We start from the raw sequence: 27,019 nt of genomic DNA, 5'->3' as shown, positions 1-27,019 counted from the left end.
ATTAACGGCCTGAATGACACAGAGTTGGTTGTAACTCCAAAGATTTTTCAAAATGTTTTATCATTCGAGTTCAAATTAAATCTCAGCGCCCCCAAAAGCCCAACAGACTTAAAAAATCATACCTGCTGTTAAACTTCTCAGGGTGCTTCTCCCTCATGATGTGGAAACGATGTGCAATGGAGGCATCCTGAAAGAGAGAAATAGATATTTACTGAAGGCCCCCATTAATCCCGTTCTTATCTTAAAACCAATTTATTTGATTCAGATTGGAAGTGTGTTGTAATCTTCCTCCTGGACCACAAACTGTACACCCTGATTTTAGTGCATGTCTTTCAGAGGTGCCAACAAGTACAATTACTTGGCAAGTAGAACAAAAATGCTTTAATATACATGTGATGTCCTTTTTTTTTATTTTCTATAAATTGAAAGCCGCGTTAGGACGAGGTGGCCGTGTGTCTGAGCCTGGGAGGGAGCAGTATAGTCAGAAACCCTGATGAACAGCACATTATCTCCATGTGGGTTAAATAATTAAACACACATTGTAATCACCGCTCTAAACTAAACCTACAGGATGCTGACGATACCCCGGCAACCAAGTTGTTTTCTCCATCCCTTCCTCCACCTCCTCTTCCTCTCTTTCTCTATATGCCACTCTCCACCTCTCCCATCCCCTCTTGTATTACTCTGTGACCTCGGGCTAAAGAAAAAAAAAAAAGCAGTCACACTGGGTTTCTTGGTGTCGAGGCACAGCATTTTATGTCACTTATGTTATTTTGGTGCGACTCGCAGGATGCTTCAACAACACATTAGCACAACCTCAGTCTTGTAAGACTCGTATTTTCAGTGTGGACTATGGGATCGTGATCCCATGAAAACCTTGTGTTTAAACTTTGTGTGTATCTACATTCACAAACAAGAGTTACAACAGGCTGACTGATGAGTTATTCACTTTAGAGGCGCAAAACTGACATTAATATCTGAGGGTTCAAAAGAAAAGTTGATGTTTTCTGTAGATAATGCTTTCATCTTTTATCAACTTCCATCTGAAGTCGATTTATTTTCCATCTGTAACCACATCCAGCAGTGATGTCAACAGGTCGGTAAACATACCTCACATTAAAATATATCACAGCTATATTGGCTGGGAGAGTAAAACATCATAGTTTTAAACAATGCAACTTTATGGGGTATATTGATGGGAGTGGAGTTTAGTAACATATCAATGCATTATGTTTTCAGGACCCTTTTCTGAAGACTGATATTGCAAAGTATATGAGGCATCTTGAGTCAAACTATGATATTTTCCTAAACCATACCAAGTAGATTTGGCTGAAAAGTATACAAACCAAGTGTGTGACTATAGGTAAACACGGAAAGAAAATGAGGTGAATATACTTTACTGTGTCAGACAGGCCTCTAACTGAGGCCTTGTGATGTCATGCGACTTTAGGCAACCTCATCTCCAATATCTATTTTTGAAAAGTAAATATCTTAGAATGAGGTCAGAAGATTTGCTGTTAGCATCTTGTGTCCCATATGGCACTGATATCAGAGGACGTCTTGTACACCGCTTACAGATGTTGACGAAACAGCTGCACAGTGCTGTATGTGACAAGTTGGACGTGTTTATCTGAAGTTTATCTGAACACAAACTTTTCCTTAACATAAACAAGCAGTCTTAACTAAACTGAACCAAAAACGTGATAGAAAAATATTCCTGAATTCTAAAGATAATCCTAAAAATAAGAAAACAATATTAGCACCAATGCTTTAACGCGGTACCACACTATAAGTGAATACAGCTCCATCTAGAAACAGAAGGGAATATAAATCTCTTCAGATAAATAAACCATTTAACATTGAGTTGTATAAACTTAAACTGCCATGTCATGAAGCTAAAAACAAGGCTGTTTATCCTACTGTAAGTTTTCAAAGTACAGCAACAATCACAATACATTCAGCAAAGGCAATGAGTCTGCCTTTATATAAGATCTGAAAATGCACGTCAGATCGCAGGTTAATACCAGCTGCGAATAAGATCAGAGGGACAAAACAGCTTTGAGCTGTCGCAACATGAATAAATGAGCCAATGCAGTAAATTCCCTGTATAACTTTACGGTGCCTAAACTAATGACATTGAGTAATAATAATAAAAAAAAAAATCCTTTAACTCACACTTTCAGTCAGTTTTAGCTTAACAATGCTGGCATTGCCTCTGTGAAAAAAAATCTGACAAACAAGGCAAACCTGTCCGGCCCTGAAATCATCTAAAGGTAGAGCGAAGGAAAAGTTGCTGTAAACTTTTTTTGGACTCATTTCCCTCCCCCCTCTGCTGAAGCAATCTGTTTTGACCCACTCCATTTTGAGTGGCACGATTGAAACAGCACCTACAGGGAGGACCCCCTGCTAGCTCTCTGTACAAAAATTCAGGAGAAGCCAAAGGAGAAAAATCAATGGAGCTTCTCTTGATGTCTCTTCAAGACGCTGTAAGCAGAAGACCAAAAGATTCCTTCAAGATCCCCGCAGACTCGCCTCACGCTTCCAACGCGAGCCAAAAGAGTGGGGTGATGGATGTATCTGAGAGATTGTAACTCGATTTTCTTACAAACAGGACAATAGCTGCAAACAAGAGAGCAAAAGTGAAGAGAGGTTGTCTCCCCTTTGGTTTGGAGTCTATTATCTGAGATCTGTACAAGTGGAACTGTGGCTTTGCAACAGTACACAGTGATTTCAAGCAACCAGCAGTGGATGAAGCACTTTGTCATTCTACATTTCTGTGGTGTGAGTGTAAGTAAACTTTTAAAAACACACAAGCTTTACAGTACCATGGAACTCAAACAAATAGAAGTATGGAATTAGTTTGTGGTATATAATATGTATATTATAAACAATAAATAGGACTATGTGGTATTTTGGGATAGTTTTCTATAATAAAACACTAAGAAATTTTACTTTACAACAAACTTTTATTTTATCTGAGCAGACACAAGTAAAAATGGTTTATATGATAGAAACTGGCCTTTAACGTCTTCCAATGATAGGATCATAACAAGTTATTTGTTCAAACTCTTCGATAGAACCCATAACGGCGTCCTGTACAGCGCCCCCACAAGAGGAAGGAGGGAAATGACTTGCATATCCGGGTGTCTCCTTTAAGAAGCTAATAAATTCTCATAAGGAGGTCAGAGGTATAATGCACCTTCAATCATTCGAGACATGACAGAAGTTCACGACCAACACATGCTGATGGCTTTTATACTTCTGGGTAGTATTTAGTGAATGGCCCAACAACACTTCACTAAAACCTGTTGGCTTTCAGCTTTAACATTAGTTGGTTAGATTAAGAAATACATCTCATTGAGTCCGTTTCCGCCTGCATGAACAAAGGTCCAGTGGTGACGTAAAAATAAAAATAATTGAAGGTTTCTCCTTTATCTTTTAGCTCAAAGAGGGCATCTGCCCACCTGGTCCAGCTTGTAGCCTCTGTGGCCCTTTAGATAGCCTTATCTTCATCAGCAGACAGTTTGACCTGCTTAATATAACTATAGCGGTTTAGATTCTTATGTTTTCTGAGCGCTTCAGTAAGTTTTTTTTTTTCTAATACTGGCAAGAAATTGAAATTTTGAAACGGTGCGGTTTTTACTCTTTTTGTCCTCAAGCTTGACTTTTAAGTCATTCGACTTGGGACTGAATAGTGGATTTAACACTTTCCCATTGCAATCAAAAGTCAGGTGATTGAAACACCCACCAACTACTGAATAAAGTGTGAAGCCACTGTGTTTTTTTGCACTCTTAACCAGGTCAATCTAAGCTTTTCAAATATGTGCTCAAACAATACTTACAATATTATATTTTGAGAGAGGCACGAGTTAACTTCATTGTCTGATGAATATCATACAAAACCCTTCAGAAAGTTAACCGGGGTAAGATTATTTTCAAAACTACAAAAAACTATATTAAAAACTGAATTTTCCTGTCTGTCTCTTTGAAAACATAGAATTTGAATAGCCCCCCGATGAGGCCACCACACTTCCAACACATGTAGGACTCATTCTCATGCACTCATCCCCTGGCGGCAGTGGGACGTCATCAGCTCTCTTAGTCATTCTTCCCCCTAGCTGCCCTCAAATAATTACCAATGTAAAAATCTGGCACCCAAATTAATACAGGACATGTGTAATGTCCTCTCATAGCTCAAAGTTTAGTCCAATTATGAGGAGGCCCTAGCAGTTTGATGTGCCTTTCACTACAGGGGAAGAGTAATGGCTTTGACAAGAGTGCCAGGGTCATTAGGGCGACTGACTGCATTATGGTAGCGGAGCGTGCTCAGTGATTAGTTCTGTCTCTCACCCATGGCCCTGATTGAGATCATTACACTTCACGTCACTTCCCCATCTTCCCAAAGGGATGACACCATTAATTCTCTATCCAACTGGGCTGTGGCAGAAGGTTGGGTTGGAGGAATTTACATAAAGATAAAAAGAAGGTCCTCTTTATGGAAGGATTACCTGTGCTCCGAGATTGGAATAACTTGGAAAATAAAGTTGTATTAAGATTGTTTAAGCTTGTTTGGCATATGTTAACATCCATGATTTTTTTTTGTACAATAGGTGTTGGAGCAGTCAGACATATAAAAATGGAAAGGAATATTTGTGGAATGACTCAAAAGTGAAGTACATGTTGGCTGTTAGTGCTGATCTTTTGATTTCAACAGCGTCATTACAGAAACAATCTTCTCTTCATCTACATAATCTCTAAGGTAATTATTAGCTTGACTTGTCGCATAATCTTTAATGCAATTTTTTTTTAATTCAACGGAAAGCAAAGAATTTGATTCACACAAAATATTATATCACACTGAAATCCATAGAGAGCTCAAAGTCCCCTTAATCCCTCACAAACAACTTCATCTGTCATCACTATGCCCACTGGTTACTAATCCCACTAACAGAGCAAAGACAATAGGGGTTATAATAATGTTGTGAAACAGTCGAGCGCTGTCGCTGTTTGGTGAACAACGTGCAGGAGATTTTTTTTTAAAAGAAACAGGGAACATAGTAAAAGCTACTGAATACGTGATGAAGACATTTTACTAAATGCCTCCAGTTTTAGAGACTTTGCTCTGTACTCATGTGGATTCATTCCATTCACAGTTTTCTTTCACGATATTTGGCTGATCTCTGGTTGGATCTGAAACTTCCCACTGGCCAGAGAATGAGTGCAGTAAGGTGGTAAACTGTAATTTAGGTAAAAGTGTGGTTTCTTTCTTTGTTCTGTAAGGTAACTTTGAAATAATGTTTTTTATTGTAAAGTATGTTGTTTTGGTAAATGTAAGAAATGAAACACATTGTAAGTAGTGTTAATAATTTTATGCCAAGACTTCACCAGATGCATTTTGGTCCTTCTTCCTGTTAACATTTGAAGTGGTATGTATGCTCGTGGCTTGATAAAAATACTTGTATATCTGCTTTAGGAAATTTCTGTTGGTACTTTAACATGATGTATTTCTGCAGAAGGCTTGTGTACGGTGGCCGACACGTGCAAACGCACGTAAAATGCTGCAAGAGAAAAATGCGGCAAAAACAAAAACGACCTTCGTTTTTGTTTTTGCAGCATTTTTCTCTTGCAGCAAGAACTTCAAAACACATGCAAGAGAGAAACGCTGCAAACTCCAAAACACATGCAAGAGAGAAACGCTGCAAACTTCAAAACACATGCAAGAGAGAAACGCTGCAAACTTCAAAACACATGCAAGAGAGAAACGCTGCAAACTCCAAAACACATGCAAGAGAGAAACGCTGCAAACTTCAAAACACATACAAGAGAGAAACGCGCCACTAAGGCGGTCTCGACCTGTGGGATAGGGGATCGACTATGGGAGATCTACCATATTAATGAAAGAGAAGAAAGTCAAAAGGTATGTTGTCATTTATGTCTTTTTTAAACACTTGGCCGTAATCTTTTACCTTATTATAGCGACATAACTCCGCTGCTCTTCTATAATATGTTAAAAGATTACGGCCAAGTGTTTAAAAAAGACATAAATGACAACGTACCTTTTGACTTTCTTCTCTTTCATTAATATGGTAGATCTCCCATAGTCGATCCCCTATCCCACAGGTCGAGACCGCCAAGTGGCCTGGCGAACTTCCGTTGTGTTTTGAAGTTTGCAGCGCGTTTTTTTCTTGCATGTGTTTTGGGGTTTGCAGCGCGTGTGCTCCGGTCGTTTTTGTGATTGCCGCATTTTTCTCTTGCAGCGTTTTACTGTTGGATTTGTTTCGCCGTTTGCAGCGCGTTTGCACGTGTCGGCCACCGTACTTGTGTGTGTAGCGTGGGGACATCTTGGAAAAGTTTTGACCGTTGACCAGGCTTATTTGCTGATTTGTTGCAATTCTTTCATCTTGTATTCGACTTTTAACTCCATCTCAGTTTCTTTTTAAATAAATTGTTTTATTTGTTGACTTCATCTTTTCAGAGGTCATTGTGAACATTTGCTGCAATGCTATATGAACAAAGGTTGAGTTGACACTGCTGTCAAAAAGATGACAAAGTAACTTGTTTTTGGCATTTACGGTGGATAATTAATGCAACGTAACATTATGGGACGAATGTTCCGACATGTATTTCACACTATAACCACTTCCACCTGTACGAATCACCATATGTTCAGTTCTGCAGACAGATTACAGCCATTGTTCTTGTCTATCACAATGTTAACAAGACCCGTTCTCTAATATCCTCCAACATTGTCATTAGGGGCCCAGGCTGGAGGTGTTATTCAACTAACATTTGTAAGGCCATGCATCACTTATGTCCCTGCCACAGTCTGTACAAATCTCACAACCCCCAGTGGCTCCCTCCTCTCCCACCTGCAAATGTCAATTACCATATTTCCCCCTGACATTTATCGGTAATGGCTAACATGAGCTACGTGAAATCAGTGTCATTATGTTGGAGATGGACAGGGGAGGCGCTGATGGCTGTGTGTCTCCATGCAGATTCACAACGAGGCTCATTTATCGATCAGAGGTGGTTGAAGCTTGAGCACATCTCAATAAAGACCTAACAACAAAGTGATAAAAACAGATAAATTGACTGATTGTGCCGTTGCTACAGGAGCTCCATTGTTTATTACTTTTTCAAATTCAACCTTTAATAACAGATGTGAGAATTACCGAGAGAGGGAATTTAATTTTCAGAGTGCGAGGCCACACTTCAGTGGCATCTGCCTTTATTTTCCTTATATCTGAGCACCTTTTCCACTGTGGGGCTGAGATGCTTTCTCACCACATATAAACTTTACTTTGGTGCGAAGGGTATAAAAAAAAGGTGCCATAAGCTTCTTTCACCAGCAATGCACAAGTGTGACATTGGGATAACTGACGCCGCGTTCCAGGAGAGTTTCTACTGTATGTTGCTCATGATTCAGTACCATTAAAAACATTTTGCTTTCCATTATGCTCCTGAGTTTGATTACAGCCTTTCCATCTGTTTTCATCCCCAGGGCATCACTTTTCAAAACAAGAGGCATCTCTTAGATACGCAGGTGTATCTAATGTGTCCTTTGGTGTCACTTTATCAATGCAGGAACCCCTGCAATAACACACATATTTACTCATTTACACACAGCTTTGTAAGGCATTTGTAGCATCATAACTATGTAAGTCACTGTTCAACATAAATAAATTCATTTATTTGTGGATGTAGGCTAATTTTATCCTATTTTCTGTCCATTTTTTACATTTTTTTGGAATATACCCATAGAGCACTACTGTGATAAACCAGTAATAGTAACCAATAATGCAATAATGCATTTGTGTCTGTGCTTGTCCTGTTGGATCTCAGTGCTGCATTTGATACGGTCGATCACAGTATCTTATTACACAGACTTGAACATGTTATTGGGATTAAAGGAACTGCATTAGGCTGGTTTAAATCATATTTATCTGATAGATTTCAGTTTGTTCTTGTAAATGAAGAATCTTCCTCACACACCAGAGTAAGTCATGGAGTTCCCCAGGGTTCTGTGCTTGGACCGATTCTTTTTACTTTATACATGCTTCCATTAGGTAACATTATTAGACAGCATGGCATAAATTTCCATTGCTATGCTGATGATACTCAGCTGTACTTATCTATAAAACCAGATGAAACCAATAGGTTGGTCAGACTACAAGCATGTCTTAAAGACATAAAGACCTGGATGACTCAGAACTGTCTGCTTCTAAATTCAGACAAAACTGAAGTCGTTATCTTTGGACCTGAGCGTTTCAGGGAGAAATTGTCTAGCTATATAGTTACTCTAGATGGTATTTCCTTGGCTTCTAGTTCTACAGTGAGGAACCTTGGAGTTATTTTTGACCAGAACTTATCATTTGACTCGCATATAAAACAGGTTTCTAGGACTGCCTTCTTTCACCTTCGTAATATTGTTAAAATCAGGAACATCTTGTCTCAGAGTGATGCAGAAAAACTAATTCATGCATTTGTTACTTCAAGATTGGACTACTGTAATTCTTTATTATTGGGCTGTCCTACATATTCTCTGAAAAGCCTTCAGTTGATCCAAAATGCTGCAGCCAGAGTTTTGACGAGAACTAACAGGAGAGATCATATTTCTCCAGTTTTAGCTTCTCTTCATTGGCTCCCTGTTAAATTCAGAATAGAATTTAAGATTCTTCTCCTTACATATAAAGCTCTTAATGACCGAGCTCCATCATATCTTAAAGATCTCATTGTAAGATATTTTCCTAACAGAGCACTTCGTTCCCAAACTGCGGTTTACTTGAGGTTCCCAGAGTTTCTAAAAGTAGAATGGGAGGCAGAGCCTTCAGTTATCAGGCCCCTCAATTGTGGAATAAGCTGCCAGTAAATGTCCGGGAAGCAGACACCCTTTCCACTTTTAAGACCAGGCTTAAAACTTTCCTTTTTGATAAAGCTTATAGTTAGGGATGGCTCAGGTGATCCTGAAACATCCCATAGTTAAGCTGCTATAGGCCTAGACTGCTGGGGGGCCTCATCTGACACACCTTTCCTCACTTTACTCTCTTTATGTATATGTGATATTATTGTGGTCATTAACTCGTGTTTCCCTGTTCCAACAGATATCCTTTGAATGGTGTTACAGTGCCGCCGTCGCGGTGGCCCCCTGCCCCCCTCCCCCTCCCCCCCCCCTTTTTTTCTGTCTTCTCAAACCCCAGCTGGTCGAGGCGGATGGCCACCCTTCCTGAGTCTGGTTCTGCCAGAGGTTTCTTCCTGTTAAAAGGGAGTCGTTTCTCTCCACAGTCGCCTCAGGCACGCCGCTCAGGCCGGGAGATTGGACCGAAAAACAAAAAGTTTTCAGTGCAATCTGTTGGTTTTCTTAGCTAGGAAATTGTTTTTGAATTGGCTCTATATGAACGAATTGGATTATTTTATGAATTATGATTATTATTAATTAATTGAATTCCAATTGGCTTGAATTGGACTTACTATCTAAGTGCCTTGAGATGACATTTGTTGTTTTTGGCGCTATATAAATAAAAATGAATTGAATTGAATTTAATTGTACCAATTACATGAATAAATTCTATATGACTCTGCTCTTTAAAACAAAAGGTTAGGCATTTCCGACTGAGTAGCTGCATTACCTGACATACATAAGTCTTTAGGAAGCGTGGTGTTTTACCAAAGGGAAACCTGAGTGCAGATGAATCCTTAGTTGCATGTCACCAGTTTTCTATGTAGTTACAAGAGATCAAGACTAATTAACACTGAATCAGTTTTGTATTTCTGCACTATGGGACCCCAGTCTGCCCTTATACTGGCCTGAATCCACTATCTTGCTCTGCTCTTGCCAAAGAGATGCGATTATTTCAGAGTACTAAACAGTCTCAATCCACATTTTTTGTTATTTACAGCTTCAGTGATGAGTACTTCTAGTACCCAAGCTGCAGAAACCTGTTGGTACAAAGCTACTTATGTATGTTACATTGCTACTTATGAATGCAGTATCAATGACATGTAAATGTGTCTTTGAACTTACCGTCTGTATTAATAAGCTAGTGATTAGATTAACCATCAACATGAAGCGAGTAGTTTGCCTTTTAGTTAATCAAAGGTGATCAGTTTTAATAACTTTGTAGCACAGAGTCCAGTCTCCCCAAAATCCACAACGAAAGTTCTAACTATTAGTCGATGTACTTGAGGCAATTTTTGCAGAAGTAACAGTTTTGAAATGTGCTTATGAGCATGAACACTCCCATGGACTGCAACCTGATTTGCATGATCAACGCTGTTGGATGCAGCACAAAAACAAACAAGTTCAGCCCATGTAGACCCAACTTTGAGAATGCTTTGGGACGATAGTTTCGCACATTGTGTAATAAGGTTTATGCATTAAAGATAATGGTTGGGTTTAGGAACTAATATTGGGTTTGTTTAGGATTTAAAATGTTTCTCTTGTAATACACTTTTTACCACCTGGTATGTTACAGTTTGGTCTGTATAGATTTAAAGGAGTTCTGAGCAAATTGCAGCGTTTACTCTGTCAGAGTGAAGATGGGTCACACCAACTGTACTGAGACAGTGACCTAGTGGCTTCAACCATGCCAATTTAATTTGGTCTACTTTCGTCAACTTTTCCCCATATGACGACTCCACTTGGCACAAAATTATCTGACAGACTACCTTTGTTTTACCACAAACTGAAGTAGTGCTTCTTTTAAATTTCTTCAAATTCAGACTGATATAGATTTAATTTAATACTTTTATTGATAATGTCTTATATCCACACACGTGTTACCTTTTTATTCTAATGCCTTTTTTCATTTTAAGTCAAATTTTAAACCCATTTCAGTATCACACTTTGTGTTGCAAACAAAAATTTGCTCATTGGGTTCAGATTGAAATAAAAGTATTCATCTTGTTTATTTTAATCATTAAAAAATGTGAGGAAATTATACAATAATCACAAAAAATATACAATGTGGAGGGAAGATGCCACACATTTTTTTTTTTTCAGCATGTGAGTTCTCATTTGACACTTCGTATGTGAGACTCACCACAGTCCGTGTCACACAAAGGTGTTTTTGTAGTCGCAGGCGTCATGCCATTGCTAGGCAACTTGCAAACAGTTGTCAATTGTTTGTCTGCGTACGGTTCCAAATAAAATCTACAACTAAGATTGACTTTAACAACATATTCACTGTAAAAAACAGTGTCTGGTCTCCTCAACCTCTGTATGTGTGAGGCAAATATTTAGGGGTCCAAGTGACAGTGTTAAATTATAATAGTAATTAGAAAGTTATAAACAGGGCTGGTGAAGATCTCTGTAATGTAGGTCGCGACATCACAAAATGTCACCACGTTTTGGTTGATATCTCCTAAACTGTATATGGCACAATCAAAGACGTATTTCCACATGATCCCCGAGTGTTGCTGAATCCGATGAATTAGGCCATGTCCATTTTTTCCTTTTGCTGAGTTGCAAAAGTTAACATTTTTGTTAACTCCTCCACAGGTTCAAGCCCGATCTGTGCAAAACTTTGCATTATAAATTAAGAGGGGAAGAAAAGTAATGTGTAAGTCGTGTGAGCAGAAATCTTTTGTTGTTAGATAGAAAAACAGGAAGATGGATAAATGTTGACTGCAATAAGCAGTGAAATGCCAAATTTGGCTAAACTCAAAACTAAAACTTAGAGCGCACCATAAACAGAAGTTTATATCGCAAAAGAGGCAGAAAATGGATTCATAGAAAAAATTTGATAGGCCTGGTCAGGCACTACGGAGCCCCCTAGGGGACACGTGGGAAAAAAAAATGATGGGTGAAAAAAAAAAAAAAAAAAAAAAGTTTTGCGAGATCTCGCAAGGTCATATATAGGACAATGTACATCCGAGTCAGTTCGGCCCATGGGAACGAAAACAAACAGAATAAATTATTATTTACTATTAGGCGATTACTATGCCCACCTAGTCTCTGTTCATTTTATTTCCTCTTTCAGGACCTCTCTTAAATTCAAGACGCTCTCCAAGTCGTCCTGGATGTACATTGTCCTAATAGGACATTGTCCTAAAGTCGTATTTAGGACAATGTAGGACAAACTTCACGAGAAAGATCGAGAAAGTTTTCAGAGATACTGCAAAAATCCATCCATTTTCTTTTTTTCACCCATCATGGTCACGATTGTCTGAAGTGATGTGGTTTTGGAAAAGAAAAAAAATTGTCCCACAGAGCTAAATTTGTCAGAAAACAAATCTTGAATTTTATCATTTTAGATGTTATTATTAGACGTTTTGTTTGCCGCTACCTTTGCTCGATTTAGATTTACTCTACTTTTTCCAGATTAACTGGTGAACACATTCTCTAAATGGTCCATATAAAGACTATTTTTGTTCACATTGGTCAGTCTGTTCAATATTTTAGTGGGTAAAAAAAAAAAAAAAAAAAATTAAAATGACAAATCAAGATCAGACTATGAGGTATAATGCTTGTATTTTGTTAAGAAACCAAGTTAAGAATACAAGTATCTGTGCTTGTCTTTTGACCGAGTGTCTGACTCACCACTCCGATAGAGAAGTAGTTGTTTATAATGCTGTAAGGCACCGGGTCCCCTTGCTCCTCCTTGTCTGTGGGTGTGACATCAATCTTCCAGCGATCCAGCATGACTTCCGAACCGTTTTCGATGTCCCTCAGGATCTTAAGGAGGCTTTCCCCCTCATAGCCTCGGAGCAACGTGAAAGAAGTGAGATGTTAAAATGGGTCTCGGACAGTTGGAGTGACTTGGCTGATGCTTTGTGACGTGTGATTCAAAATGCAAGGAAACGGAACACTTATACATACACTAAACATAAATACATAGCATGAATATGTAAGAATTTTACTATTTAATAAACTGTACCATTTATCACATATTTGCTCAGCTCATAGAAAATTAAACATATCTGATAAATGTTTCAGATACTTTGCAAAACTCAGTGTTTTCTGGAGAGATTTGCTTCTTTTCTCTTTTTATTCAATTCGAATGAATATCTTTAATTTTTTTTTAAATAATATTGTCATTAATTGATTTATTATTTTTTAGATAACTCATAAAACAAGAGAAATGTCTGACTAAATCTCTTCTTGAAAACATGTTTGATAACTGCGCTCATTAAAACCAAAGAAGCCAACATGTTGTGAAAAATATACATTAGAAACAGTGAACAATGATTGTTCCACATCTTTTAAACCCCAGAACTAATAAACAGTAGTACGGAGACATTTTAATTTAATCTAAGAGAGATTGAACATATCCACAGCAGATATTTTGACAGTTTTATTGTGAAGGTTTATTGGGGGATGTGTAATTAGTTACACTCCTGTTCCATGTTTCGACTATTCAGAATATTTATAAAAAGGTTCCTTTTGCTGTAATTCTAGAGGCAAGATGTTTTTTTGCTTGATAAAGACCGATAAAGAAGCAGCAGATGTTTTAGGTGATGGAATATTTTCGAAGTGTAAAGCATGCAGAATCTTTCTGAAAGCTCCCAAACCTTTACATATTTTCCAACATGGTGATCTGTTGCAATGAAGTACAATGCTTTTTATACTTTAAGAGGAAATGGGGCACCCACCTTGCCTTTTCATCAAGTCGTGCCACCAGGTTACTACAGCAGTTAAGGGTTATTCATTTGGTTAGAATTTGCCATTTCAGCCACTCAGTGTTATTGTATCTCACACTCAGATGTGCCAGTTACCCGTGTGACGTGCACTCCTCCAATTCATCACAGATGCTCTTTTTCTTAACAGTATGCTGATAAGAAGGCGGATGGTTCTTCTCCTATTTAATATGATCAGACTGCAGGTCAGTTTTTTACTTCAGCTCAATCCATCTTAAATGAGCTCAGGCACAAAGAAGGCAGCAGCATTTGTGTAACACTTTTAGGTTTTAATCTTTGCATGGTGGAACTTTAATTTGCATGTTCTGTAAAAAAAAAAGGTTTTCACGAGTGTTCCTGAGCCCATGCAGTTATTTTCACATGATTATTTCTAGCGTCTAGATATTGTTTTCATCCTTAAAACAATTAGACTTCTGTTTCAACAACTATTTTCGAATACAGATGATGTAAGTCTTGAAATATGTGCCCCAACCTTTTTGGAAAAGAGGTTGTGTTATCAGTGGAGGGTACACATGTACCTACACTACAGCAAAGTGCAGCAAGTGAGACCACGCTGTTCACCGTTATGTATCTGTTTTCTGTCAGTACCTCCTCCCCACCGTAGACATCTTGCCAGGTCATTGCCGGTGCCAAGAGGAAGTATACACACGGGGGGGTTCCTGTCCAGGTTGGCCTTATCTAGAGCAGTGGGACAAATAACACAACAAGATGTGAAATGAGGCCAAACCAAGATGACAAAGTCACTGCAAAAACTCACAAAGAAAGCATCAAATCCATTTTGCTGCCTTGCCTGTAAAACTACAAGTCAATATGAATTTCCAGTTGTTCAGTCCATTTCAAAAGACATATTTTGCAGGTCGGTTATTACCTGCCTTTGTTTTGATTGATAAGAAATTGAGGCAATTTTTGAGAGCCTGAACAAGTAACACATCTTCAAAACCAAATGTTGGAGGCCGGGTGATTTTTTTTTTCCCCCTTCAAATGATGACTAATATGTTGTTTTCCAACTCACGTAATCATCCTATTTGACCACCCCTCATTGCGCAGGCTTGGACGTAATCAAAGTGTTTATATACAGCCCCATAAATGATGCTTTACCATTACAAGCTGAACAACAAGAGTGATGTAAAACTACTAAAAACAAGTGCAATTTTCCCAAAAAAGGAAATGGGGTGTTGAAGTTGTACTATGCTGTACTTTATCAACAACTGAAGGTAGTACGATACGCGTGTGTATTGTAGCACTTCAGGAAATACGGCGGGGGGGGGGGGGGGGGTTGTAGTACCTGTCAAACAGTTGAGGATATGGTACAAAAACAAAGAACAAATTCTTGATAACACTGACGATATAAAAATGATCATGGAGAAGTAATATCTGTACCAATGAAGTCTAGGATCCAGCCCACAGTGCCATCCCCTCCACAGGCCAACACTCTGAAGTCGGGAACATCTCTGAAGAAGTTCATCCTGCAGCAAACACAGTCAGCACTTCCATCAAATCACTGGATATGGCATGTTTTGTGCTTTTTAACACAATGGCATTTGGGGACTATTTTAAGCTCTGCACAGGGTGTGTTGTATGATTCAATCATACAACTTTCAAAAGTGATTAAAGAAAAAGGTTTGTTTAAACATTTCAACTTTTATTGCTTTTAAGTTTTCATGACACAACAAGACTGTAAAGCCCTCATAAATCCCACAAAATAACACGTCACATTGATATTATTCATTCTGTGAGCTAGCCTGCCTGTTCAGGGACTAATTGGATCATGACAGGCAATGTTCAGTCCAACTTCTTCCGTTCCTTCACAATAACAAAGCCCTAACTGAATGAGCCAGCCTCCCAGCCTCGTATGGCGGGTAAATGATTCGCTCAATTACTCTCCAACTGGGGCCACAAACCATATTAGACGCAAAACAGACGGCCACGAACATGAAAGGCAACTTTGGGGATATTTAAATACCAAGAAACAAACACTTAATTTGCTGTAATTGCATTACTGAGGCAGCTAATTGACAGCAGTGTGCGCGGCTGCCTCGGCCTGTAGTGTCCGACGGTGACCGTTCACCCTGCTAATGTGTGCTGCAGTGAGTACACTTGACAAAATATTAACAAGGTTACAACCAGGCAGGGTCATCTGGAATGTTGTCAGCTCTGAGGAGAAGCTCTGGATTCAGCTCCAGACGAGGCAGGTGATGTTTCAGGCCACATCAAGAGAGGAAAAACAAGACAGAAGGCTCTGTGTTGAGAAGCTGTGCCAGCTCCTCATGCCGGCAGTCCAAAGCTCATGAAGCTTTTCCTACCCTGCGTGTGCCGCTGTTTATTTATTTTTCATAAGTCATAAAGATTCTGTTTTCAGATTTAATCAAACCCAAACAACATGGCAGCACGGCACAGAGCGCGTGTTTAAACGCTGCTGGGTGCAAACAGCAAACTGAAGGAGCCTGATGCATGTAAATGATCTATTCATTTTCTTAATCACATATGTGAACCATAGGGGACCTGATGGTGTCCACACCCCCATCCTGCGGTGAGCTGCTGTATGCGCGATCACATGTGGAATGGCGAGAGATTCACCTCTCTCCATCCGTCTGTCATTTGTGTCCCCGGCTCTCCGTTCACATACAGCCTTATGCATATGGAGCCGCTGCTGCTCAGAGGCTACAGCATGATACTGCCGTCTCCAGGATTTGTTATGTGTGAACTCACCTTATTTGTATCTGTGCTGTGTGAGGGAAGCGAGGGAAGGGTTTAATACTAAAGGCTTCTCTTGCATGTGATGGTGGTCATTATATGCAAGCAACAACAGAGAGCATCATGATTGTAAACAGAAGATCATAAGTGGGATGATTTTACGAGGAAGCAAACAAAGGATTTCTTTTTATGTCCCTTTTTCCTTCTTTTTGATTCATTCTCTCTTGTTTCTGCTCTGACAATGATGGTGTATTCAATATAATACATCAAATTTCATACAAAGATTTTCCATTTGGGAACCAATATTTATTTAATTATTATATTACTTATCTTTCCATGCAGAAAATTCAGCTGAATGAGCTTTTATTAGGATCAAAAACCTAATAAATAAATGTAACAAATGCAAAAAATGTTCAAAAGGAGTGTTTTTGCAACTGAAAATCTTTTGATTTGAGTTTTGCTCTGATCATACAGTATTTAATGTGCCATTAAGCAGCACTTCTTCAGATAAATTACATTACACCTACCATAAAACAGTCTTCACATGTTCACATTATCATCTAAAGTTTTTCCTTAGTGTTATCATCACCTGCTCCTAACATGTTATCAGTGTTTATAAAAAGTTAAAATGAGGCATCAAAGCAGAGTTAATCAAATGAAGTATGTCAAAAAATAGTCTTAAGTTTGTTCGAAAAAGAAGGGTTTTCATCCAACCTCTAAAATCCCCACATTATCCTGTGATAAATAACAACTCCAGTTACTGTTCTCCTTCACTTTCAGAGGAAATGCATCAGAAAGGGGTCTTTCAGTGGCCAGTCAGATCAGGAAGAACAAATGAAGCAAGTAAAACCTGCCTCTGTGTCTTCGAAGCATCTTTTTAAATTATTTTAAAACAGAAAACCTGTCTAAAAAGGCAGCGAAACATCTTAAAAAAGCGTCTTACTTAAAAACCAAAAGGAAATATCAGTGAAAACTACATATTATATGGGTGTATAATCCCCATTTTTGTAATATTCTTTACAAACACCATTTCCTTGCAACATACCCGGGCATGGGTCCATTCTTGGCCAGGTTGTACACTTGTCTCGGGTTAAGAAGATACTGGAACTTTCTGTAAATCCTAAAGAAAGCATACAGAACAACATCAGAAAACATCTAATACTAATAGCCAAAACAACCTGACTCATTCATAACATTCAGGCTCAAAATCCCGGACTTTGGCGTGTTAAAAAATGCAGACGCATGTTTAATCAGAATGTGACACGGCAGTGGACTGGGCAGCAGAGTAGGACATACCCAAAGTCCCCTTAAGGAGAAACCATTAGAAAGACTAATTCATTTTAATTTCAATTTCATTATATCAACTAGCTGAAGTCATATTTTGATCTCATAATTTAAACAAATGAGGGCCGACATAATAAGAAGTGAATGAATATGTTTCAGTAATAACCCAATTAGCCTTGGGTTAAAGAAGGGGAACCAGGCGGCGGCGTGATGGTGAGAGGAGTGTCTGAGGAGAAGGCGTGTGTGAGCTGACAGTGGAGGCAGCCAGCACTTTAGGTAAATGTTATTGTGTGTTTTTTTTTTACTAAGTAAGCCTAAAGCACTTGTCAGGCAGAGGCCATGCTGTTTCCTTCCCTCTGCGGCTGAGGAGTGGGGCTTCAGAGGCCTCTTGTAGCATGTTGAGACAGGTTGTGTACTTACCTCTCCCCCTGCTTCCCCCCGCTCTTCGGATTGACAAACACCAGCAGAGGATGAGTGCCCTCTATTGTTGTGATCTGTATGGAGGATGTCAAAACAAACTGTTGGTGTTTGGAGACTGCAGGTTGCTTCACAGGAATTTACTTTCAAGCCATATCCCTCAGACATTTTAGCAGGTATATTCAGCAGTTCCAGGCAATGCCAGCAATCTGACCAGTGTTCCTGTTACCTGGCCGAGGCCAAGTGTGAGCGCTCCACATTCCTTTGCCTGAGGAAAGACTTTTGGTATATTTAACAACTTTTGCCTTGATTTTTTTATTAATTGAGTTATATTTCATACTTTTATTGATGTCAAATGTCAAGATAAGACCAACCATATCCTGTCTGTGTCACTTCAAGTCTGCACGTCCTTTTCAAATAATTTCTTGAAGAAAAGGTCCAAATATTTTGTTTTACTTCTTTTAAAAGGCTCAATAACTTGTTTCAGACCACATTACTTTTGTTAGGTACTATTTTCTTATATATTTAGGCTGTGGATTAGAACATATTCGATGCACTAATCAATATTTGCAGCTACAGGACAGTTTATGGGGAACTGACCCAAATCGAGTAGTGCGTGCCTTTAAAACACAGCAGTGAACGTTTTGCACAATAACCTAAACCAATAGCAAAGACTTTTTTGCTGTACAGAACAACTTTTAATAGGATCAATTCATCATTAAAGTAGGTATTTGATGGGATTTGTTGTGATTTACAAAACAAATAATCAGTATTAGCCTAATTCAATAAGCTTTTCCTCCAGATTTTATCCCAAAATTTGAACGCTTTTGAGAGTATTTAAGTATTTAGCCAGTATTTAAGTTGTGGTGTTAAATGCTTTTAAATGTAGGCCTATAAAGCCCTGTGCGGTACATAATAAACCAACTCATCTATCTTAGAGTAAGTCAATATGCTCAACCTGATAATTCACAATCCATTGGGAATATTTATTAGTCACTGCTTCCCAACAGGCAGGGCAGTTTGTCTCGAATGACGTGGAAGAGGGTTTTTCAGCTGTGACAGGCAGAGATGCCGAAGGCCGAACCTACAAAGTGGCACAAACACGAGCTCTGATCCAGCAGCCCCTGTTTGATTTGTCCATCCTGCAGTTGGACTGCAACAACTCGCCCTGTGCTCTCCCTGACACAGATGAAGCACTTAACTCCCCCTGCCTACCATCCCAGCAGGCCAAGGGGGAATTAATGAGCTCCCTGTCCAGTCCAGAGTGATCCATTACTTCCTGTAATTATAAATAATAATCTTGATTATTACGCTAGTTAGCCAGAGAGAGGCATAGATGGATGTGCCTGGGCTATGATTCATCATATTTCTCTCCCAGCCACGCGTAGACGAGCAGTCGCCACAGACGGCGGCAGGTTTCCATCGCCAACATGCTGGCTGACAGATATTAGAGAGGATCAGGCAGGACTGGCCTCTGCTGGATGGTACTGATTACCAGCAGGGCCCCATCACACGTCCCAAAACCAACTGCAGGGGTGCGTTTCAAAAACAGATATTCAACAGTAAAGTAAAAGTTTAGAAGAGAAGCGACATGTAACTGTTGTTCCAATTAAACGAGTGTAGAGATTTGCAGAAAAGCCAAACTATGTTTGTGATGTTAAAGCACCAAGTGTCCTCAAATCCTCCCCCAAATTAGTGTTATTTTCACAGAGATCCATGCAAAAGGATTTAATTCCATTTGTTTGCAGGAAGTTTAAGCGACCCTTGCGTGACTATTGGGTCACTACAATGTGGAATCGTAAAGAGTGAATCTACACTGTGAGAAGGGTGCAAATCAATCATTGAAATTGCAGTCAGAGTTTGGTGTAACCTGCAGTCCTTGGCCATCGACTGTGACCGAGTTGGCTCTTTGCATCTTTCCTCGGCTCGACTGGCTTGACCGAGAGTCTTTCCTCAGAGTTGACTGCCTCTCCTGAGGTCAAAGATCAAACAGAGGATCAATGTCTGTAGCTTCAGTTCAGCTTACATGCAAATGCTGGATTCCAGATGATTTAAAAAATAATACAATTTATTGCAACATAATACAAAAATATACAGTCCTTTTCAAGTCTTTTTCCAGTTCTCATTTCTTTAGATTTTGTTTCCGCCTACAAATAACAGACAGCAAAATAACCCATTTTAAATTTTATCTTAGTTACAAGCAGTGTCACAAAGACAAATTTGTTCCCATTTCTTTCGCTGCATCCATGGAAAAATACAAAAAAATACAGTTTGACAGATATATAATAGGTATATAAACCAAAAAGGGATTCTCAAAGAGCTATTAGCTGAAAACTTGGCATATCTCAGCATGGTGTGCAGTGTGTCCTTAAAACATCTGAGGAAAATGGAAAAGTGGTGGACAAAAGAAGAAGTGTCAGGCCTAAAGAACTATCTACAGCAGATGAACAGGATCTGAAAGTGATGTCCTTAAGAAAGAGGAAAAAATCCAGCAAAGACCTGACACAGGAGCTGAGAGATGCATCTGGACCTTCAGCTTCAGCTTCAAGAAGTGGGCTGAAAATCAGTGGCAGCAGGTCTGATGGAGGGATGAATCCTCCCCAGAGCCCGGAGCTCAACATTACTGAAGCAGTGTGGGATCATGTTGGCAGAGAACGGAACAAAAGGCAGCCCACATCCAAAGAAGAGCTTTGGGATGTCCTTCAAGAAGCCTGGAGAACTGTTCCTGAAGACTCCTTAAAGAAAGGACAGAAAGCTCGTCTGAGAGGGTTCAGGCTGTGCTGGAGGATAAAGGAGCTCAGAGCAGATACTCACTTTAAAGCTTGTTGAAACTGTGTAAACACTGTTATTGCCTCAAACAGTTTCAATAAATCCAATAAATCTGCACCCATTTCCCATTTTCTTTGCAAAATATAAAGAAATGAAGAGTGGTTCAAGATTTTGCGCAATTCAGTGTAAAAAGTTTAAGCCGTTTAGGAAACAAAAAAAACAAAAAAAAAGGGGGGAGATTTTCCACGTCCTGGTCCGCTGTACAAAAAAATCTTCAACACAAGTTTGGGTGTAATAATGTTTTCGAGCTGCATTTTTAGCCACACCAAGCAAACTTTTACAGAAGTTTGAAACTTAATCATTTCTAAGGACAGGCACTGAGTAAGCACACTGTTCCCCTTGAAGCTCACTTGTACAATTTTGGAAATAAACTTCTAAAAAATAAATTGTTGCCATTTCAGAGCGCAGTGGGAGAACACGAGCTGATGATTGGATCCTCAGGTTACACAGCATTACGGTCAGGTTCACTCAGCCTCGCAACTGCTGACCGGTGAGGAGTGAAGTCTTACCAGGACGATGGGGCAGATAGAGTTAGGGGGCAGGATGTGATCCTTCAGGGGTCCACAATCACACTCGGGTTTCACATGGGAGGCACACTTGTTATGGAGCTGGAGGAGGTGGCAAGCATTATTAACAATCAACTAGTAACAATTGCAGCATGTATTTAACCATACAGTTTTAAAGTATATGTTCAGAATTTACTTGCATTACGAATTTCATTGCCTCCGTTTAATTTTCTGTTATCTTGCAGCTGCAAACAAGTGTTTTCTGAGTGTAAATTGGTGTGATGACTTGTGAGGTATCAGAGGTGCAAAAACGAAACCCTAAACAACAAAAAGCAGTGGGAATATAATGAGGAGGTGGCTGCCTCTCCTCGGGTGGCGGCTTACCGTGATTTGACACCACACACAATGGAGCCCAGTCAGGCCCTGGTAACACTTAATGGTTTTGTGACACTTGTCACACTTGGTGGGGCAGTTCCCTTCCACCCAGAAATGATGCATTACCTGCAGAGAGAAGGAGAGACAGCATACTGGGAGGAAAAGCAGTGAGAAAAGAAACATGGTGCAGAAAAACAAGATGTATACAAAGGCACAAGTGACACAACAATTAACGAAACAAGATTTGAAGTAAAAATAAGCAAGACGAAACAAGAAAAAAGCGAGCAAGAAAGAAAGAGGCCAAACAAACAATGCTGTGTGTGGTGCTTTTTTTTATTTTTATAAACTGGGCTTATTCTGGTAATTAGCAATGCTTAGTAACAGATTGAGTTATTCCAATTCTATTAGAGGAAGAGAAGCTCTTGTCCTCAGCTCCACAGAGCATTGCTAATCCAAGCGTGCCGACTGGTGAACACTTCAATTGGACTCACCTCTGTGTTTTTCTTGGACTTCACGTAGGTTTTGATGCAAGAATGCGGCGCACGAGCCACACAGCGTTCATGGACCGTGTACTTGCAGACTGGGAGAGAAAAATAGATGCAGATTTTGAGCAACGAAAAGAGGGAAAACAGACTTTTTAGATGTGATCCACCATAAGGTTGGAGAAATGTGCCGTAATGAATGTGCATGGTACCATTATTTTTTAAGAAGTAGAGCTTGAGTAGAGCCGAGTGCACTTTGAATCAAAATAAAATGTTAATTGGAGCTGCAACACAAGCAAGTTTAATTCTTCCACAACCAAAAACCCATTAAATAAAGGCTTTGTGTGAAGAGTGGATTGTTTCTCCGTTTTATTTCAAAGCCAAATTAAACTTTGGGTTTCAGCTGGTGTTATGTCTATACAATAGGATCCACATCATAAGGATATAAAACGTGATTTGACCATTATGTTACACTGATTGTGTCTTTATAAACCAGTGTCTGTCACAACATTGATGAGGTGATCCACTCACATGAGCAGCAGAGTCCCTGCTTCCCCAGTCCAATGAGCATGTTGAGACACAGGTTACAGTAGGCAGGTTTGTTGAAGTGCTTCAGTCTCCACACATGCTGTCCGTCATCTTTTACATTCTGCAGAAATAAAACACCATATGATTTATTACTTTTCCGAGAGTAACCATTTAACTATATGACTGATATGTCATTTTACCTGCAGTTAAGCTTCATAGAGAAGCGTTTTCACCTTTTTTTTTTTTTATATTCCAGGGGTTTGAAATTAAATTGAGACTATATGCTGCCTTCCTTTTGTAGTAGCATTCATTCATAAAAAAAAATAGCACTGGTTGGACATTTCATCAAAGCTAGTCAAATGCTTCCACCTAGTGGAAATAATAGAAAGCGACAGTATTCTGAGCTTTGAAATCAAAACAAACAGAGAAATAAAAAATGGCTCTCTGAATAAATATGTATGTCAATAAATACAACTAAAATAAGAAATTATAATTCAACCGCATTTATTCAACTGATAGTAAATAAATAGGGATGTCAAACCAGACATTTAATCTTCTATTTTTATTTATTTAAACATTTGAACAGGTTGAGGTCTGAGCTGGTGTAATAATAAATGGGCTTGAAGGAATCAAAAGGGGGAGAAAATGCAAAGGGTAAATAAAGAAATTAGTCTCTACAAAAAGAAAAGAAAATGACATTTAGAGTAAAAAGTCAACTAAAAATACAAATCTATTTTTAATAATATTAATAAATAATAATATTAATTAATGAAGTCGAATTCATTTAATACTTATTAAACTTTACCTGCATTTTTTTTGGTATATTTATTCTTTCATAGATCTATTTGTATACTTATGTATCAATTTCTAATTTCAGTCCTCCATAGGCATAATTTTATTGTTAAGAAAAAAAAAAATCACTGTTAAATTGTTACAATAATAGCTATTATGGCCATTATTGAATCACACAATCCTTTATGAAACAGATAACAAGCCACCTTTAGTCTTTTTCTGTGTTATAACTGCAGTATTAAGGTCCAGAGGGGTTAAATGAAACATGTCACATTGCATCTATAATCTTTGATAAATTAGTTGACACTATGAATCACAGTAATTTACAATGAATATGGGTCATTAGATAAAAGATGTAAATCCACAGCCGCAAATTGGGAGTCATTGACATAACCTTTCAGGACTGATCTTAAATAAGGTAAAAATCAAGCAGAGTAGACTGACAAAGTTAATTTACACTTGCAGGATGTGAGAAAAGATACCAACAAGTTTTTAATCTCGTCTCACTGCTAAATGTAAAATAACCATGAAAAATTAACCTATTAAATCCTCAGCTAATAGAGTCCACAGAAAAATGTTTCCATTTTTTTTTTTTTTTTTTGGAGCTACCAAAGAAAACTTTACAATATTTTCTCAGATAGAAAAAAAATTACGCATTACAATTACTTTCATACCCAACAAGCAAGTTTGAGTCATAGCATACAGTCACTGTTCTGTAATTTCACACATTACAAACCACTCGGCTCAGGTGGCTTCTGCTAAAACAAACACTGTCATAGCATAACACGTCAAAATATCCATCACTGAATTCTCACTTCAACTTGGCTGTACACAAAAAAAATCATGTTCATCAGTACAAATACAAAACTCTGTGTTCTGAATAATTCTTTTTTTTTTGCTTATTGAACAAAAGACTATGTTGAATCACTAATCTTCAATATATATTTTAAAACAGCCACACATATCAGAAGTTTAAAGATGTATTTAAAATGCATTGATTATGTAAAAGGCCATACAGGTTGTCAGGACCACACTGAAAGCTGCTGGTGTGGACTTAAGTGCCTCCCATGAAATACAGAATAACAACTGAGCCATTTTTTGAGCTATTTTTCTTTAGGCACGGTGGCACCACATGTGAGCTTTATATCTGTCATGACAAGCATAACAACAATCCACACAACTGCTTCTCCAAAGGGAGAGCCAAGGTGAAGGCAAGTAATAGTTACCGTTTCATGGTTTGTTTGTAAGATTATGCAAAAAAACACCACAATGAACTTCATGTAACTAGGCAAGTTGGTGGAAAGGTAAAGCACGAGGTAACAGAAACAGACAGACCGTAAACTGGAATGTTTTTTGTTGAAATGAAAATGAAAATATATCCGAATTATTTTACATAAGTTCTTTGAGGACACTTTTGCACAAATTTTGTATTAATGACCAAGTACCTTTGAAAATAAAGTACTTTAGCCGCATATTTAGTGCTATTAGTTAACTGTTGGCATCGCGTTATTAATATAAAAGTATATCGAACAGCTAAACGTCAAACACTATCATTCAGATTCAGATATAAGTGCTCCATGAGAAATACAAAAAGTAATAATAGTACTGCTGATAATTAATAAATACAATAATAAATCAAAATAAAGCACTACAAGCCATCTCCATAAAAGTTGGGACACAAAATATAACAATTTGCTGATTTCACGAACAAATATTCTGTGCACAATTAAACAGAAAATGTATCAAAAATTGAAAATGACACATTTTACTATTCAATTAAAAACATGAGCTCACCATGAATTTGATGGCAGCGACATTTCGCAAAACAATTGGTACAGGAGTAAGAAAAGGGTGGCAAGAGGAGGTGCTTAAAAAAGAAATAGGGTTAGGTTAACTAATTAGGTTAATCGGCAACAAGTCAGTCAAATGAATGAGTATAAAAAGAGCACCTTAGAGAAGCCATATGTGAACATAATCCAGAAACACCACCTTCTTTTATGGGTAAAAAGCTCATTTAAAATGGACTGAGGAAAAGTGATAAACTGTTCTAACAAATCAAACTTTAAAATTATTTTAGGCATTCACAGACACTGCATCCTTCAAGACCAAAGAGAGGAGGACCGTCCAGCTCGCCATCAATGCTCATTTCGAAAAGCTTGCATCTACGGTGGTATAAGGTGCATTAGTGCCTATATATCTGGTAACTTCCCATCTGGAAAGGCATCATCAATGCTGAGAGGTGTATACAGGTTTTAGAGCAACATGTGCTCCCATCCAGATGTATTTTTAGGAGAGAGCCTTGGATATTTCAGCAAAACAATGCTAAACCTTACACTGCACCGATAAGCATGGCTTCATAATAGAAGAGTTCAAGTGTTGGACTGACCTGCCAGCAGTTCAGACCTTTAAAGGAATGGTTCGGCGTAAAATGATAATTTGAGCATCACATGGTCATGCCACATAATTTATATGGGTGATGAGCCTTTCTCCGAAAGACCGCGGCATTCCGAAGTTGGCTATTTTGAAGTGTTTTGTTAGAAACGCAGCCAATGCAACTGTACGGGGCCAATTTGGAAAATATAAGAAATCGGTTGTTTTTCCGCGATAAACAAGCTCAAAAGCGCTACATACTTCAGCTGTGTCATAACAAAGGCCTCGTCAAGCAAACCGAGGCACAGAGAAGTTCATCGGACCACACAGCCTTTCACTGGCTTGTGTTTTCACCGGTCGTCGTACCACCATGTACCTCCAGTACGCGACCGAGCAGAAGCGCCCACTGACGCTTGCTCCGCACATCTCTGTTGTTCCTCCCGTTCCCGCAACTCCTCGTCTGTATATTCGGGCTCAAACAAGTATGGTTGGCCTTCAAACGCAAATGGCTCGTTTTCGAAAAAATGATGGTCGTCTTCTGCCATATTTGCGTCTCAGCCTCCCTTTGATAACTTGAAGCAGGAGTTGGAACTACCGGTGATGCCTCAAAAAACACAAGCCAGTGAAAGGCTGTGTGGTCCGATGAACTTCTCTGTGCCTCGGTTTGCTTGACGAGGCCTTTGTTATGACACAGCTGAAGTATGTAGCGCGTTTGAGCTTGTTTATCGCGGAAAAACAACCGATTTCTTATATTTTCCAAATAGAGTTGCATTGGCTGCGTTTCTAACAAAACACTTCAAAATAGCCAACTTCGGAATGCCGCGGTCTTTCGGAGAAAGGCTCATCACCCATATAAATTATGTGGCATGACCATGTGATGCTCAAATTATCATTTTACGCCAAACCATTCCTTTAACCGACTGAAATCATTTGAGACATAATACACAAAATACGTTAGATTCACATATCAGATTAGAATGGGACATCAGTCCTCTCCCAAAGGCTCAATCTGGACCAGCCGGCTATTCAGAGACAACAGGGGAAGCCGGACAGCCTCTCCCATTCTCTGGCGAAATTGCTACATCTTCAATGTTAAATTGACGA

At 38.8% G+C, this 27,019-nt stretch overlaps 1 protein-coding gene across 2 annotated transcripts in view; it reads right to left on the bottom strand.

The window, feature by feature from the left end:
- The window catches only part of dgkb (diacylglycerol kinase, beta), an 86,114-nt gene that overhangs the window by 35,010 nt on the left and 24,085 nt on the right, over positions 1–27,019 (bottom strand). For both annotated transcript variants that reach the window (XM_075466204.1, XM_075466205.1), the window contains exons 10-20: positions 22,757–22,874; positions 22,235–22,323; positions 21,753–21,869; positions 21,372–21,470; positions 19,904–20,005; positions 18,037–18,110; positions 17,378–17,452; positions 15,019–15,104; positions 14,227–14,316; positions 12,542–12,702; positions 123–187 (exon numbers count right to left, since the gene is read on the bottom strand). In XM_075466204.1, coding sequence (XP_075322319.1) covers positions 123–187; positions 12,542–12,702; positions 14,227–14,316; positions 15,019–15,104; positions 17,378–17,452; positions 18,037–18,110; positions 19,904–20,005; positions 21,372–21,470; positions 21,753–21,869; positions 22,235–22,323; positions 22,757–22,874 — 1,076 coding nt within the window. The remainder of the gene's footprint in view (positions 1–122; positions 188–12,541; positions 12,703–14,226; positions 14,317–15,018; positions 15,105–17,377; positions 17,453–18,036; positions 18,111–19,903; positions 20,006–21,371; positions 21,471–21,752; positions 21,870–22,234; positions 22,324–22,756; positions 22,875–27,019) is intronic.

Source organism: Odontesthes bonariensis, chromosome 5, assembly GCF_027942865.1.
Source record: "Odontesthes bonariensis isolate fOdoBon6 chromosome 5, fOdoBon6.hap1, whole genome shotgun sequence".
Lineage (NCBI taxonomy): Eukaryota > Metazoa > Chordata > Actinopteri > Atheriniformes > Atherinopsidae > Odontesthes > Odontesthes bonariensis.
The sequence above is the reverse complement of the archived record's forward strand: the minus strand, read 5'-3'. Positions and strand labels throughout refer to the sequence as shown.